General features: G+C 32.9%; 1 protein-coding gene across 4 annotated transcripts in view; it reads right to left on the reverse strand.

Annotated features, from left to right (window-relative positions):
* Nucleotides 1-18419, reverse strand: part of Unc-76 (fasciculation and elongation protein Unc-76) — a 495633-nt gene that overhangs the window by 145353 nt on the left and 331861 nt on the right. For all 4 annotated transcript variants that reach the window (XM_089597745.1, XM_089597731.1, XM_089597722.1 and 1 more), the window contains one exon: nucleotides 8747-9009. In XM_089597745.1, the coding sequence (XP_089453871.1) occupies nucleotides 8747-9009 (263 nt within the window). The remainder of the gene's footprint in view (nucleotides 1-8746; nucleotides 9010-18419) is intronic.

Raw genomic sequence — 18419 nt, forward strand, 5'->3', positions numbered from 1 at the left:
AACCTTTTTTTAAATTTTGGAATAAAGATAGGAGAAGTAAATGTAAGGACATTGTATTGTTACTATATTAATATATGACCAGTGAAAAAAGTCTTACTATTTTGTTCAGTGTTGTAATGAAAAAAAAGAAAAAAAAATTATATATAGCTACACTGCAGACTAAATCTTAGTAAATGGCTTGATCAGCGATGACGATGAGCTTTACTGGTCTTTACTGACATACTACCTGAAAATTTAAGTTGGCATTAAACCTTCAACTATTGCGGCTAGTGCTGGAATTTAGTTGTTGAGTATCGCAGGAGGCACTGAGGGTAGATAAGCGTACGCTGCCTCAAGGACATTGACTGACTCGTCCCGAAGTACTTCAATTTATTTTATAAGAATCACCGGGGTACGATGCTAATAGATATGTGTAGGCTACCTTAGACAAATTAATTATTGCTAAAAAAAATAATTGCCAACGGTTTTACTTGAAGCAAAGTTGGCACTAAAATTTTTATATTATGCGAAATCAGGTTGTGTCTAACACGGTAGCAAAAAGTGGACATAAATAAATAAAGCAGCAATATATTATAAACGAAACCCAAGCTAGTACTAATCTATAAATATTGGTTTAACTTCAACGGCAGTGAATTAAATAATTTTCTTAATTAAATAAAAAATGACTTCTTATTTGATCAACCTACTTGACCAAGTTTTCAGTTATTATACTCGCGTTTACTTCTGTGATTAGGACTTTGACTTTGACATTGTCACATTTTGTACTGTACATTGGACTAGTTTTAAATTATAAAAAAGATTTTCAGATCTGTTCTTTAAGAAACAATTCACAGAGCCGGACATGAAGGGACTCCTGCTGTTTAGATCGTTATTCTTATATGTTGATGTAACACTTACTTTTTTCAGTAGTGATAAAAAATTATATTAATCATTTTAAAATATTGAACATTTTTAATCATTAATATTTTAAGATAGATTTTATGTCTTCTGGACACTTATTGGTTATTACTGTTTCACATTATTTATATTATCAATATAATTGCTATTGTTATTACCAGTATTGTTATTATTATTGTTATGATTACTGTTATCATTATCATCATTTTTATTATTAATATTATTGTTATTATTATTATTATGATTATTAATATTATTATTGTCATCGTCGTCGTCGTCGTCGTCGAGGTAAGGTTTTCATGAACAATAATTTACTGACATTTTATTTAGATTATCTGTTTCATAGCATTTAGTAGAGAATGTAATTAGATTCAACTTTATTTCTGAAGTATCAAATTTAAAGACATTATCATGTAACTATTTTAGGACAAAGAATTTTAATTCGATGTTTGTATGAACTTTTTATGGTTAATATCCTTACTAAAGATCTATCATTTCATAGAACAATTGTTTCTTGTTAATTTTAACGTGATTCCTTTCAACGTTTACAAAGCTAAGATTTTGGATATAATTTCTTATCAGAATTAGAGGAATCTATTTCTCCAAAATTCATAATTATTTTAATTAGCTGCAGAAATATCTTAATAACGTGGTGTGTTGAAGTTTATCTAAACAGGCCTTTTAATCTTTTTAATAACTTTGTTGATCTCACTATCTTTTAAAACATTGTTTTTTTTAATGCTTATCTGCCATATTTTTCATGGCTTTCTGTGTTAGCTTGTTTACTAAATTTTAGATGAGTAATTATTTGTAATTGTATTGAAACTCTTGATGCAGAAACAGTGGCTGTGTAGTTAGTGTACTGCTGACCTTTAATAAAAGATGATTCATTAAAACTTTTAATCTTTCCCTGTCTTTCTTTAGATGTTTTAGCTGTTATAGGTGCATTCAATTTCCACTGTTTCTCTTTCATTTCGTTGAGGATTCTGAAAATTTCGTCATTGCATGTACATTTTTTTTGCTGAAGAATTTCATCTTTGCGCATTCTCTAAGTATGTGAAGCTGAAAGGAATAATTTTTTGGCTTATTCTGATAAACTAACAAAGTTTTTATTTGTCTTGGTTACATGGGAAATAAACAAGCTTTAAACATAAATTTTACTGTCAAAAGAGTTACCTTTGCCACACCTGTCTTTATTTAAATCTTTTCTATTTTGAGATAAAGCATCCAAATAAGTATTGATAGCCAGGTTTATCGTAACAAGTAAAACTGTAACCTCTAAGTTCTACTATATATCTATTTAATCTATGTCTTTGATTGATTCCACCTAGGTTACTAACTACTAACCACTGTCAATTGTAAAATGTCCATCGTACAGATAATGGCTAAAATATTGGACAGGCACTACGACCGCTAAGCATTCTTTTTCACTAGTTGAGTGATTCTGATTAGCTTTATTCAGAGTTTTTGGCATGTAGTCAATATGCTAATGTCCTCCTCACTCCTCTCGACACATTACGATCCTTATAGCAATTTTAGCTGCGATACTGCATCTGTCATTAATATTAACGGCTTAGTAATATAACAGTAATAACAAACTTCTTTGCTGTTCAGTTGGTCATTAAAAATTTTTTTTTTACTTTTTCTGAGTAAAAACGTTAGAAGCTTAAGAAATTCTCTAGAAGATTTGACAAACCGACGGTTTCATTTTACATGTCTTAAAAATTTTTAACAATCTAACAATTTTTAGGTAATAAAAATGTTTTTACTACTTATAATATTCTTTAATATGACTAAACTTCGTAACTACCATTTTAAAGGACTAATTGTGTAACTTTCGGCATTGAAATTTTATACACTTCCTGCTGTAATACACAGGTTGTTAACAACAATTTTTCAAAATATTTAGTAACTTTTTACGTTTAGTCCTCTAATATTTTCGATCGTATAATAAAATTATCGAGAAAAATGAATATGCGTGAAAGCCCTGTTAAACTTTTATTAACTACTAGTGGCCCCCCCGTCTCGTCTTCCCCAGAGACTCACTAAATGGAACACCGTAGTGTGTTGTCATGTAATGTGAAACATTTTCAGTTAAAAATATTACATCTATGTCCAACACGTCTCAGAACAAAAAAGCTGTAAAAAGTGGATAGAATACAATTGTGCAGAAAAGTACCGTGTATTCCTTACGCCATAAAATAATCGTTAGCCCTGTAGGGCCGTTGATTTGCAGTTTCTTCCGTATAGTTTATGAATAGGGCTATTTTTTTAAGATGTAAAAATTTAAAACACACAAAAAATATACAATAAAAAATGTTTTTTTTTCTTATCACAAAACTTTACGACCACAGTAACAAAGTCATGAAACTTAATCTCTACACTTTTTATCACCACAAAAATTCAAATACACATTCTGCCAATTTAAAAATCTGAACGATTTAAGAGATTACTGAGGGTTATAGTGAAAAGTTTATCGCTCACTCTCATTTTCTTGACGCCTAAAATTGTATTCGTTCAATGCATGTAAAGTTTTCCTTCCAATCTGACTTCTTGCGATTTTTAGCATAGTTAAGACTTTTGTGAGCCCTAATGGCTATTTTTTAAACTTTATTAGGTTGTAATATATTTATTGGCAAGGTAGTTTGACGTCCGACGACCCTGAAAAGGATCGGTCAGCTTCTCAAGTAAACTCTTTCTTGACTAAAGTTTCGAGCAAACGTGATTACCTCTATACCTCAGGGTGATCTTCTCTGGCCTGTTATTAAAGCACCACACTGATCGGGAAAAAAATACAACGTTTGAAGCTTTGGAACTAGTTGTAAAGCTCTTTTCTGACGTCTCCTGGTATAAAATTGAAGTCGTTGGTGTCTAAAACACCTTTTTTTTTTTTTGCAGACTCAGTTGTTTTGGTGATTTAAGGTAGAGAGATTGGTTCACGACGCTTTCTCGTTGGAAACTATACTGTTGGTTCAAGTTTATTTCTCTTTCATAGCCGTTACGTTCTTTGAGCGCAGACCTTGGAGAAGATCGGTGATTCCTGGTTGAATACTTAGATTTGAGAGGGTAATATAGGGTCGTCTCATATAGAGTTGACTCTCTTCCTTGGAGTCTCTGTGTACGAAGACCGTACTGGAGGTACGCCGCTGACCAAAAAATATCTCGTCTTCAGGTCGTTCCCTGGATAACCAACTGCTCATCGTTAGTGGGGAAAGTGGGCCTGGAGAATACCTTCTCTGTAAGTATACCGTTGGGACGACCACTAAGAAGAAGGCCGTTGTAGCTACCCGTACTCTTCAGGGCTGTCTTCCCTGGCTTGCATTCGAAGTAGACATTTCTCTGACAGCACCAGATCGGATGGTTAAACGGTCACCAGAGTCTGAAGTGTTTCTGTAGGTTGTATTGCACTCTATCTAGGCACGTCTCCTGGTATTTTACCGGAGACGTTGACGCTCCCCGAACGCCAACGTTTCCATGGCACTCGATTATCTTGGCAATCCGGGGTACAACCGATTTATTTTGCTTGTCCACGAAAGAAGAGTGTCATCGGTAGCGAGGATGCCCAGCTGCACAACTGACGACTCTTTTATAGGTGTATTGCCGATGAACGACTACAATAATGTACAACTCGATGGGCCATCTTACAACCACTCTTTACTATCTCTGATTGCGGGTGGCTTCAATTTTGTCTCGACGCCACCTAGCGGATCCTACTGAACTAAAGCTCAAATCTACTTTATTTTAGCTAAACTTTGAGCTTATTTATCGCTACTGTTATAAACTTTCTTAAGAAGAAAACTATGCGAAAATCATCTCGGAATCATCAAGAAACAAAACGCAGTTTCAGCAAAATCGATTTAGTAGTTTTTGCGGTTAGCGATTACAACGGTTTTAGTGACTTTGCTTTATATATTAGTAAGACTGGGTACAACTCAGCCAACGCATTGCGTACTCCAAATATGCCTAAATACTTGTGATGTAAACATGATGTAAGGAAGAGCAGAGCAGTATCGACAGTTAGGGTAAACTCGTATGCCCTATTTTCTTCTAATGTAAAAAATTATTTTTTATATAAGAAGTTGGAAATCTATGTTTAGAATTTCTACTTATTTTATAAAAAAAATATGTATATTTTGTATTAATAAAATAAGCAGAAATTTGACAGTAAGCCATGTTTCTCCAATGATAAAAAAAAAAGTTTCTTTGGTTTTTAATCTATTTGTACGTTAATGCTGTCATCTGTTAACCCATAAGTACGAATTTTATTTTATAATTTGAACCTTGTTCTTTGAGCAGCTTTTTTGAATGCGCAGAAAACTCGTAATATTAATTTGAAAAAGGTATTTTGATGGGGCACTATTATCACCTAAGGTAGGGCATGATTGTCTCAGTCAACGCTTCAGTGCAAATAGTGGACTGTTATACCACTAGATATGACATAACCTACTTCTACACAAAGTAAACAAACTTGAGTCAGTAATAGTATTTTTATAATTAAGTAAATATTAAAAATAAGTGAAAAGTACAATGGTTCGAGTGTGTAAGAAAAAGGGGGGCGTAAGGAACATTCGGAGCTACAGAATGATTTAGCCAAAAAAAAGTTCAGGAAGTAAAATCAATCGAAAGTTTAGCAGCCTTATTTGGTGTCCCAAGGTCAACTCATCAATCAAGAATACATTATAAGAACAAAAAACTTCATTTAGTCGTATGTCTCACGTACATATTTTTTTCTTTAGTTTATTATGAAAAAATAAATCTCACTGAACAATTTTAGAAACGGATTTGTCCAGAGTTTTTTCAGATGTCCAGGAAAAAAATTACATGATTATATTGCTGACACGAAGGCAAGACTGATGAGTCTTGAGTATGACGGAGGTCAAAAAGCTGGCATTGATTATTCTAAGCGATTGGAAATCTTACATCGTTTTAGCGACTTAACAGGATAAGTAGGAAAATATTGGTTGAGGGCGTGCATGAACAGGCATCAGCCAAAAGAGCCAAAAGGCAAGTTGTTGATCTCACAGCAGCTAAAAAAAGTGAAATTGTAATGAAAACAGTTTGCATTTCAGCTACTGATGTTTTTATACGTCCTGTGGTTATATTCCCTCGAGTTAACTAGGATAAACTGTTTTTGGGAGGCTGTTTCCAAAATGGATAAGCAGAGATTGACAAATCTGGCCAGATGAACACTGCAATATTTATCAAGTGGCTTACAAAATTTTCTACTTTTTCAAATGTTGCTCCAGACAACCAATTTTTATTGTTAATCGATAATAATTTTATCTGTTACTTTGATTAGGTTACTTATTCGTGTGTGTCCCACCTATTCCCACACCACTACCTCTCAGTCCCACTTGTAATATTTAAGTGACCTTTTGAGCTTTTCCTCGACCACTCTTAGCCTTTTCATAACATAAGATAAATAAAGTTCAGTTTTTCCATGATTTGTTTAAGGAAGTTCACTTGCTAAGAAAATTAACGTCAGTATATTTATAATACTTTAAACAGAGATAAATTAGTGAGTGAAAATCTTTGATTCAAAAAGTTCCTTTATATCCTTATAAAGTGAGATATTTATAATTTCATTTTTAACGTTTTAACGTGTAGTCTTATGAAAATGAGTACTGCTCTGATACATAACCTGCAATATTTGGATAATCGGCGTTAAGATCAGCGAAAAGGGCTATTTTTTAAAGCTGTAACCATTTCAAACTTAAAAGTAATACGTAATAAAAAAAAAATTTTCCTCTTATCTCACAACTTTATTACCAGAACAACAAAGTCCTGGAGCTTAACTTCTACAGTTTTTATCGCCACAAAAAAAAATACATTTTCTACCTAATCAAAAATCTAGAAGATTTGAAAGATGACTGTGAGGGTACAATGTAAAGCTAATCTCTCAAGCACTAAATTGTTAATTTGTCGATTTTGACGCTGCTGTTTCAATTTCAATAAATGTTCTGCGTCAGTAACTTGACGCCTTCAGTTGTATTCATTAGATGCATTTGAAGTTTTCCTTTCAATTCGCTCACTTGCGATTTTTGGCATGGTTAACACTTTTGTGACCCCTAAAGTATGTTTTCTGTTAACTTTGTTAAGTTCTAATATATTTGTTGGCAAGGAAGTTCGACCTCTGATGGCCCTTAGAAAGATCGATGAGCTTTTTTAGTAATTTCTTTCTTGACTGAAGTTTCCAGCGAACTTGATTGTTTCTATAACTTAGAGTGATCTTCTCTGGCCTGTTATTGTAGCACTAGACTGATTGGGAGGAGAATTACAACGTTTCGAGCGTTAGAGCTAGTTGTGGAGCTCTTTTATAATGTCTCCTGGTATTACGCCGAAGACGTTGGTGTCTAAAGCACCTTTTTTTGTAGAGCACAGTTGTTTTGGCAATCTAAGGTGGGAAGGTTGGTTCCTGATGCTTGTCCATTGGAGACTGTCCGATTTGCTCAAGTTCGTTTTTTCTTCATAGCTGTTAGGTTCTTCTAGCACAGACCTTGAAGAGGATCGATGATTTTTGGTGGAATAAAGTCAAGAGGGTAATATACGGTCGCTAAACACCGGAGTTTCCAGCCTTGCGATGAGTAACTCCACTCATGACGGCTGCCAGTGAATGACTGACTTGGTTTAATAGTGGCCGTCTGTAGTTAACATAGTCTATTAGTCAACGAATCGCTTTCGGAAATAGTAGTAAAAAGGTATTTGTTGGCAAGGTAGTTTAAACTTAGGGAGCCCTTAAAAACCGATTGGACTGATGGTTAAGTAGGAAACATAAAAACTTATAAGGGCCCTGAAATGGGCCAGTGATTTAACTTTCAGCTATTATTATTTTTGATGATGAAAAGCTGGCTGTTAGTAACTTGACTCTTACCGTTGGAGTCTCTGTGTACGGAAACCATACTGGAGGAAGGTACACCACTGACCAAAGAACATCTTGTCTTCAGGTCAGTTCCCGGATAAGCAACTGCTGATCGTTTAGCGCCGTTGTGGCTGCTTGTACTCCTAGGGCTGTATTTCCTGGCTTGCATTTGTAATAAGAAATTCTCTAACGGCATCAGGCCGGTTGGTCGAATGGCCACAAAACTATGAAGTATTGGAGCCGATTGCGCTCTGGCCAGACCCGTTTCCTGGTATTTTTCCGGAGACGTTATCGTTTAGAACACCATTTTATTGATGGCACTCGTCAGTCCTGGTGGTTCAGGGTTGAATTAGATGTAATTTGCTTGCCCATTGGAGAAGAGTGTTATCAGTAGCCGGGATATCCAGCACAACTAACAATTCCATTCTTGATATACTGACAGTGAACGACTATGGAAGTTTAGGCAAAATCCAATTGGCCTACGTCAGTCATAGGCATCTAGTTTAACCTAAAATTTTAGGTGATTCATATACAGAACATATACAATTTCCTAATGATTGTTCGCTTGTTGATTCTTTACGTCTAATCACAATAGAACAGGTGCTAGTAGCAATAATTGAGTTGCAAATTCTGTCATTCTGATTATGTAGAACTTTAAGAGAGGAGAGATATAAAAGCATAATTTTGATAAATAATAAAATAAATTTAATTTACAGAACAAATCACTGTTTGAGTAATTGAACCTTAAAGAGTTTACATTATGTATTACAATAACTACTCTTTACTTTTCTAATTTTAAGATTAAAAAATTATTTGTAACTGGATTTTTCAACGTTTAAAGATTGACGCGCAAAGCACGCAGGAGTCGAAGCTTTCTCATACATTGAAAAGATTACAAAGATGAGGAACATCTTGAAAAGCAGTATGATACACGAATCATTATAATATTTATACATGGAAAAACTGTCTTATTATAACTGATTAACTTACCTTCGATTCTTGAAGAAAATTTTGTTGCAGTAAGGGGCTGTTCCCATTATACATTTGATTCCGTTTTTTAGCAACATGGTGTTGTCTTCGACGGTTTTGTACGGCTAGTAGCAATGATATGAACTGATTTTTTAATTCTTTCTCATACTCCAATTCATCTCTTAAAGCAAGCTCATTTATCAGGGTTTCACTTAGAGCAGATATTAATGAATCCATTTCGCTTAAAATTTCGGATAACTGCTTCGAAGAAAACTGTTGTAATCCTTGTAATAGAAAAAACTTTCATCATGTACTTATTTGTATCAGATAACGTTCTTAAGAAATAATTAATCCATATTCTACTAGTAGGGAAAGAGTTGTATACTTTTAGTTAATATTTTAAAACAAAATCTGCAGAAACTATTTTAAATAAGACACAATTATATTGCTATACGGTTTGTTTGCTGAAAAGCCTTTTTAAACTGCAAACAAATATTATTTTTTAAAGCCAAATTCTATATATGATACATTCTGCAAAAAAATCTAAGGAACACAAGAGACTCTGCCTCTGTAATTAACACGTGGACTACCATGTTACTAGCTATGATTTTAATTTACTTTGCCAAAGTGAACTTGATAAAAAGAATATGACTATTCTAGTTGTAACGTAGTTAGATGATAGAGTTAATTAAAAAAACATTACTTATCTAGTGGAACAATGTCCAGAATTCTTATCGTATTAACTATTAAAAAGATGAATATGGCTATGGTTGATTCTCGAGTCTAGCAGTTGGCTCAAGATAATTTAGGTATAGACTCAACAGACATCTTAAGTAAGTAGACGGCATCATAAGTTTCAGTGGTAGAGTAGAGGTGGAAATAGAGGTTCAGTAAGGTTAATCGGGCAAGTTGGGGTAGGTTACGACTATTATTGGGTAATAAAAAATAGGTAAGGCTTTTTTTGTCTGGTTTTGGCTTATACTTCCACTACACAGAGTTGATAAAAGGTGTCTGAAAAAATCACATCAAGTCATGCATGAGTTAGAAAAATACACCCAAAAAATTAGTGATTAGTAGGAGCTTGGGTACTCTAGTATCAAGCTCTACGTCTCTGGCAGTCAGTATCTGAATGCAGATTTACTTTTTATAAAATCAAAATGCTATGAATTCTGAAAAAACACAATTTTTTTCATTTTTTAGTTATAAACTCACAACTCTTATTATCCTTAAAACAACGGGATTAAAACGACAGCATATTTTTGTAATGATATACTCAAATATTAATTACTCATTAATTATAAGCTTTCGTACTACATAGCAAACCTTATATGTATGACAGGTAAACAGAGAAAAGTAGTTGGCATAATAAATTTTTCGTTCTTTATAAGCTTCTACTCTTCTTTTCAAGAATGTTTTTTTAGGAATTACTTTAAAACAATTTAAGAGTAACTTTTAAACAATAATGATTTTATTGGAAAGTAACTCAAGACTAGTACACTGTTTTTAAAATGTTTATAACTATAAAGAAAGTGTATTTTAATGAGTAGTAAGTCCAGTGGCGAAGTTTTAAGTAAAGACTGAGTATTAAATTACAGTGCTAATTAAAGAAGAAATTTTATTTTTATGAGTTTTATGATTTCCTTTGAATTTTTCATTGATATTAAAACTTCTGTTTCTTTTCTTCAAGATAATTTATCAGTGTGCACTTTTTTAAAACACATTTTTTTGTCGGTTTTTAAGTAAAAATACTTATATAATACATCAACTTCGATAAATAATAAAAAAGTGGAAAGTATACTATTTCGCATACTAAAATTGTTTGTCCCTTAAATGAAAAAAGCTTTAGGTCCATAACACGAAAATCTTTTGTTCGCAGCGTTTGTTTAGAAACGGTAACAGCTGAGCTGCCCGTTATTGGCAACCTGAGAAACGAGACAATTTTCGAGCTCAACTTAGCAGATTGCCAGCCACTTTTTACTCACGATGGCACACGGCTCAGGCTTCACGAGCCACTTGACCAGGATAAGGATATTCTGTAACACGTCTTTTTTTCGGTAAACACCTTATTACTGTAATTATTAAATTGTTTACAACTGTTATTACTGTTATTACCATTATCTATATTATTATTGTTGTAATTATAATTCCTGTCATTAACATTACTACTGTTATTATTAATACTGTTATTTATAACTTATACTTAATATACCTTACTATATCGAAGGATCGTAAAAAAAAGCTTAGCAAAAAAAGCCCCTCGAATATTAATTTACCTCCCTGTGCTCAGACGAAGACAAGCTGACCAATACGCGCTTACACGAAAATAAGCTTAGTGCAGGAGGTCAAGCGAACACAAGCTTAGCGAGCCATGTTGGTACGAAGATAGGCTTTACAGTGCACGTTCAGACGAACAAAAACTCAGCTCATAAAGTCGGAAGAAAACTGTATTTGCCCTTTATTTTGGAAAAGAAACAAGATTTGCTCTGAGTGTTCGGACGTAATTAAGCTTAGCAGACCAACTCGGATGAAACGATTTTTGCTCTCCACGTTGGAAAAAAATAAAATTTCCTCCTTGCGTTCGGACGTAACGTATAGCTTTACTACGTTCAAATTGATTGAATTAATAAGTATGATTATAATAACTATTAATTAAATACTCTGCACTGTAAAAATTATTTGACCTTATAATACATATCTTTATGTATATTACTTTTATTACTATTATAATGTAAGTATGTAACTATGCTTTCATCATAATGCTTACAAAAAAAAGAAAATCATTAGGAAACAAAATAAATTTGTTTAAAATATGTTTTAAAAATTCAAATGCAAATGTTGGTATCCATCCTCCTTCGCACCAAATTTTTGCTCTGTAACGCAGCTGTCTGCTAATACTATGCCCATACATGATTTCAACAGTGTTGCACAAGCAGCTCAAACGTGGGAATACCAGAATCTTGGTGGTAATATTTTTTAAACTAAATGTAAATGTACATTTATGAAGAGTACTTTCCGTAATTACTATGTATTCTTTAGGATCAGCAATGTTACTAGAGAGGATTTATGCACACTTATGACGAAAACTACTATTTACTACTTATTTCTACGTTGGCCGTTTTTTTTTTGGAATTTTAATAGTTTACCAAACCAGTTTATTTTCCCAATTATAACTGAACCTTATGTTACTATCACTGTCATGAAAACTATTTAACACATGATTTTTTCACGATACGATTACAAAAGTAAAAATAGCATAAATCTAGTAAATGCATAACCATTACAATGAAGGCTTTATATACTTTCCATTATTGTATTTGTACGTCATCAAGCATTTTAGAATCAGCCGAGAAAAAATGTTGCTAATCATTTTTCTAGAAATTAGCATATACAAGGCAGTTACAACTCCTTATCTGGTAAAATCAACAGTGTCAATAATAAATACAAAAACATTAAAAGAATACTTCTTTAAAATCCTAACGAATAACATAACTAAGAAATTTTTTAGACATTAATCACAGCTTAAATTCTGTAAGTTATTTCATCCAACTCATAAATCAAATTATCTAGGTCATGTGTTGAGTAGTATTTCAGCTAACTGGTATCTAAATGACCTTATAGTAAATCGATGTAACATTTTTAATGGGTACGAATTTCCAAAAGGGATAAAATATAGAACTACGGGAAGCTTGAATGTACCTACAGAAGAATACCACCCTAATGGTAAATATTTTATTTAAGAAATGTATTTGTTTTAGTTAGATTCTTGACTTATTGATTCAAGTACCCAGAAAGCGCGGTTGTTGTATTTCCTGTTGACTAACAGGACTTCATAATTGTTTAGACATTAGTCTCAGCATTGATTTGACAAGTCATTTTATCTCCACTCTCGCATCGAATTATATTTTCAAATGGATATGTATCTACAAAGGGGTCAGAACCTAAAATTTCGTCCAGTTTCAATGCGCCTACTACAAAGTTAAGTCCAAATGGTAAATTTTTCATCTAGGGGATGCATTTGTTTGAGTTGGGTTTTATTTATGAAACTAAGCAACAGAAGGGCAAGATCATTGTACTTTTGTATCCAAGTCTTGTTAGTTCTTATTTGTAATTATGTTCAAGGTAAGGTCATTTTCCCTCGGCCGTTTCTAGGGGTCGGGTGTTCCCTCGGTAGAAAAATAGGGTTCGCATCTGGTGCGCATCCAACCAGGCCTAACACAAGGAATCCCTCAGGCTTTGCTTCGTAAATCCCGTGTGTCTGGTGCTTACCCTGGAGAAATGCGCTACCAGGTACGAAAACTACTATTTTCACACTATTTTTGTACGAAAACTACTATTTTCACACTGTTTTTGTACGAAAACTACTATTTTCATACAGTGTAGGAAATTGGACTTCACACTTGGTTTGGGACAAAGTGTGTCAAATAATAGTTTTCATCACAAATGTGCATTCGTAAGCGCCCTCGAACCAAGGGACTGCCCTAGTCGAAAGCATATTTGTGATAATATCAACTCATAATACTTATAATATCAGCTTGAGCTGATACCATACATTAGTTTTTTTTCTTTACTTTAAATTGCTTTGCAAAAACGTTTTCTGGAATCAATCTTATAGAACTTTAAAGAAAAAAAAAATCCACTTTCAAACAATCATTGAGTAACCAATAATGTGTATATTTAATTAATGTATATAATACAATGGCTTTGAAAAATGTGCAAAATACAATGTAATAATTTTGTTTTCATAAAAAATAACTTAACTAGAATGTTGAAAATGCCTTAGTTGTTTAATGACGGTGTATAATGTAAAGCTCCTTTAAATTATTTTAAACTAGTTTAAGTTATTAATAGTTTTCATCACACAAGCACCACCACCCAGGCTTGTTTTGAGGCCAGAGGGATCTGCAAAGCAGAACTTGAAAATCCATTAAGTAGTGCCCGTTAGATGGCGCTTACATGGCAAATGCGACAAATTTTAGTCAATTCATGCTCATCAGTGTTTCCTAACCTTCTTGTGGAGCAGATAATCATTTGTTCTTCTAGTAATCATTGTTTACTATCATAAGTTGTAATTCAAGTTATAGAAAAAACTACTGAATGTAAAAATTAATAGAGAAAAATGAATAATTTTAACAAAGTGCAAAAAAATTCAGAACAATTGTACCCCCCTATAAGTATACTAAGAACATAGAAAAGACTTTTAAAGGTGAGATATCTTTTAATTGGCACAACTTTCTAATAGTTTAGTATACTGCCCGTACTTACATTATGTGTACTGAACTGATTTTTTGAAACGGTCGTTAGAACATTTTCACGGTTATTAATATTCAAACTTGGATCAAAGTACCTGTATCAGAATCTTAATTCTATGTTACTTTTTTTGGCTCACTGAATGGTGAGAAGTGACCATGTAACGAGAATTTGGCAGACTTAGAGTCGGAAAAAAAAATTAAAAAAAGAAAATTTAAGAAAATCAATAGGAAGAAAAGACCTTACACTATTCATCAAGAACCAACGAAGAAACGGCAAAAAAAGAGAGTTGGACATCTGTACAGTCGAAAAAAGTTCGCGCTGAAGAAGCAGCTAATGTTGGACGTAGTGAACCGTTTGAAAAAAAAAAGACATGCAACGACCTGACCTTCAGATAATAGCAAAAGTAAATTCAACAAAAAAATACAAGAAGCATATAGACAAGAGGTATTCGATAGCTACTGTTCATTAGGAGGTCAAGTCAAGCAGTGGACTGCTTTGAATAACTGGATGCTGCCAAAAAAAAACTTTGGGACTGAAGAAGAGATTAAAATTTTTCAAAAGCTAGACGACGGCACAAAGAAAAAATGTGTGATTGCTGTTTACCAACACCGACTGGAATGGTATCCGTATGTATGACAATGAACTTTAATACTTAACGAAAGTTAAACGCTATTTTACAATTTGTAATAACAATATTTTCAAGTTGTATAATATTTTTGCCATTCCACGGCAAAACCTAAGAAGCGCTAATATTATGTTAAGTAAATCGACAGAAACTATCAAGGAAAAGCAAGCGTAACTCACTTAACCTAGTCAATGTTACCACGTGATCATCTTTATTTTTTAATAAGATGAACCTTAAACTATTTTGATAGACAATTTTTGTTGATCTATTTTGAAAACACAAATCAGAAGTTAAATCATGAATCAATAAATCCAATTAAATGAAGAAATGTTGGTCAGTAAATATTTTAGTACACATTTTTTTACACAAATTTTTAGTTATTTAATAAAAAGATTTTTATTTTTTTTCATATTTCTTTTTTTTCATATTTAATTTCATTACTTTTTTTTATTTATAACAGTAATTATTAGCATTACTGTAATGCCAAAAAAAACCTCAGGTTTAATCAAAATTGGTCGGTATTTTATGCATCAAATGCATAAAATACAAATATTTAATGCGTAATAACACGCCTTATTATATTTAATCTACATAACCATACTTATGCTAATAAATTTTTTTTTTTTTTTTTTTTAGAGGTATTATTTAGAAAACAAATACATAATTTATCATGAATTAAATGTAGTATCAGTGAATGCATGTAAAAATGGAATATTATAGTTACGAACCACACGATAAGTACAAGAAACCGAGTTTCTATAGCCGGCAGCGCTCGTAGCAAAGTGGGTAAGGTACGGGACTCATATGCAGGAGGTCAAGGGTTTAAATCTCTTTAATGGAAAATGTTTTTTTTTTTTTTCTTTTTTTTAAGAATTGTAAAAGAAAAAAATTCAAAGTCAAAGAAAAATTACTGTGGGAAAATAAAATTAAAAGTTGTTTAAAAATTAATTGCTTCAGAGTGTGAGGGGGAATGGTGGGTAAAGGTGTGCTGAAGAGTAACACGGCACAGTTGGCAGATATACATATATAGTGAGGAGAGGGGAAGTGTGTAGAGAACAGTTGGTGAGGGGGACGGGGTAAGGGGAGAAACTTGAGAGGAAGAGATTTCTGATTCAAAAAAAAAAAATCTGTCGGTTTTAAAATTCCAGCCCCCCGAGTAACGCGACATAAAGAACTTCGTTCTAAGAAATTTTTATTTTTATGTTTTTATCTTTAAAAAGGAGGAAAACTACTCACATTGTTGTAAAGCTGATTTGATAAAACAAAAAAATTGAAGCACTATACAAAAACTTTTTCCAGTTCTTTTGATCCTGTATTTTATAAAATTAGTTATGAATTCTGTATGTTTTCTGCCCAAATATTAGGTAACGAACTTCATCATATGTCTGTTATATCAAAGTAGGAAACCATCTGTTTGCAATTCTTTTCTAACTAATTCGTTTCCACGAGTCTAATGCATACTTTTTTGGCGTTTATTAAAAAAAATACACCATCAAAAGTGTTTTTACTTTCTTCTATGTCGTCTTTTCTTTATTTTTTGACATTTTTAAAATGTTTTCGTGAAATTCAGAACAGTTGGTGTAACAGAAATTGTATAGTTAGTAAAGAAACATCCTTCATACCGCATATTTTAATAAAAAATACTTATAAGGGATGTAATACAGTGTGAAAAAATTCTGGAGTCGTAACTTTGAAGAACTATTCATTATGTTTAATTGATTATTTATTTTTTAAACATTCATATAACAGTTCAAACATCAATTTGATCAGCTTTGTAACAGTTAATATGAAACTGTTGTGGTATAGTTATAAACAGCACTAATTACTGTCCTTTTCAAGAAACTGTTATGTTTGTATGATATTATGTATAGTATATTCTAGAAACTTAAGTTGATGAACTGAATAAAAGCATAAAAACTTTAAAGACTTTACCAGCCTCTGTATTGGATATGAATAGAAGGCTGGTGGCATTGGAGCAATTTTCTCCTGCTGCTGAGAGTTTCAAAGATGTTTAAGATAGACTGGCCACAGCTACGAGCCACTCTTTCCATTTCAATGAGGCAGCTTTGGATAGCTTTGCAACAGAGATAGAAGACAGACTCAACAGGTCGTCAAATGCCATCCTGTATAATGTTCCTGAATCTCTAACAAGTTCTAGTCAAGGTACAGAGAGTGAGTTTGCTGCTAAAAAACTCAACTATTATTGATGATCAACAGTTCTTTTATTCAGACACCAACCCTGAATTGTTTTAATAGTGACAACATAATCTTATACTATAAAAATGTCAGATCTTTATAGAATAAACTTTCTACAATAGAGATTACTTAATCTTCACTTACTTTAATATTAGGCATAATAATCGTCACATAAACTTGGCTGAAACTGCTGAAACTGTTGACTCCGAGCTGCCTCTACACAACTACAACATCTACAGACAGGACAAGCACACAGTTATACCTAAAAATTGCGGTTGAACTCAAATACTTAAATCACCTAGGCTGTTTCAGTGCCAAATCATTTTATGCGTAGGAGTTTTTAGAGGATAAAATACATAAATATTGAATACATAGAAATATAAAAAATGATGTTATCCCTTGATAGAGCTACAAGTAAAATATTAAGTGGGGTGGTTGTGAAGAATATTTTTTAAGGCAGAAGGGGCTCGTCGACAAACTAAACCCATAAAAATGAGGAAGAAAACTTGATGGTTACACACACTTTGCTGAAGTTCAATCGTAATTATACAAATAAACCAATTATATAAGATAAAAGGATAAGACCTTATATCTTATTTTGTGGGGGCTGTAACCAGCCATAAATGAGTATTTGAGAGACTGATAAGAAGCTGTGAGAGAGGGTTGTAGCAAGCACCACTAAAATTTCAATCAATATTCATACTCGTAGAACTCCACCCCCCTTCGCGCCAACACCCACAATTATTTGTCATTCCATATTTTTTCGGGTGATACAAAGTATGTTTACGTACAAAATGAGTTTGTAAAATATTAAGTAGTTCTGGCTTAAAAAACGTGAGATAACAAAAGAATTTTTGCACGTAAAAGCTTTTTTTATAACTTTTCCAGATCCTAAAATTTCTTACCTGAAAGAATAAAGAGCATTTATTAATACTACTTATTTATAAATATCTTACTAATTTATAAAATAAAGTCACTAAAACCATTGTAATCTCTAACCACGAAAACTACTCAACCATTTTGGCTGAAATTTTGCATACTGATTCTTGACACTTCCTTTATGGTTTTAGTATAGATTTTATCTTTAAAATATTAATAACAAAAGCAATAAATAAGGTTAAAGTTTTCAAAAAATGCGCTAGCTCTAGATCCGCTAGGTGGCATGGAAGTAAGATCGAAGCTACCTGCAATAAAGGTAAGTAGGTCTGGTAATAAAATCTACGAAAAAATTTCCGAATACGGTATACCATAGTTGCTCACCAGAAGTGCACCAAGAGAAGATTGTGAGCCATGCAGCTAAATATTCTGGCTACCAACAACACTTTTATCTACTGGACAAGCGACTTGCATCGAATTTCATCCCAAACCACTAAAATTAATAAGTACCACGAATAAAAGGCGCTGTGAACGCTATTGTCTCCAGCGTAATACCAGGAGATGTCTAGCTAGAGTACAGGCTGCTCTAACACTCCAGGGTCTTGTGTCCATTCTTCTAACTAACCTGGTGTTACAACAGTAAATGATGGGTTATCCGGGGAACCACCCGAAGACACGGTATTCTTCAGCCGGTCACGTATCACCCTTCAACACGGTCTTCGTACGCATAGGCTCTGAGGATAAAAG

The sequence above is a fragment of the Copidosoma floridanum genome, unplaced genomic scaffold (genome assembly GCF_036245765.1).
Source record: "Copidosoma floridanum isolate Cflo_tuat_1 unplaced genomic scaffold, Cflo_Japanese_pri ptg000004l, whole genome shotgun sequence".
In the NCBI taxonomy this organism is placed as follows: Eukaryota; Metazoa; Arthropoda; class Insecta; order Hymenoptera; family Encyrtidae; genus Copidosoma; species Copidosoma floridanum.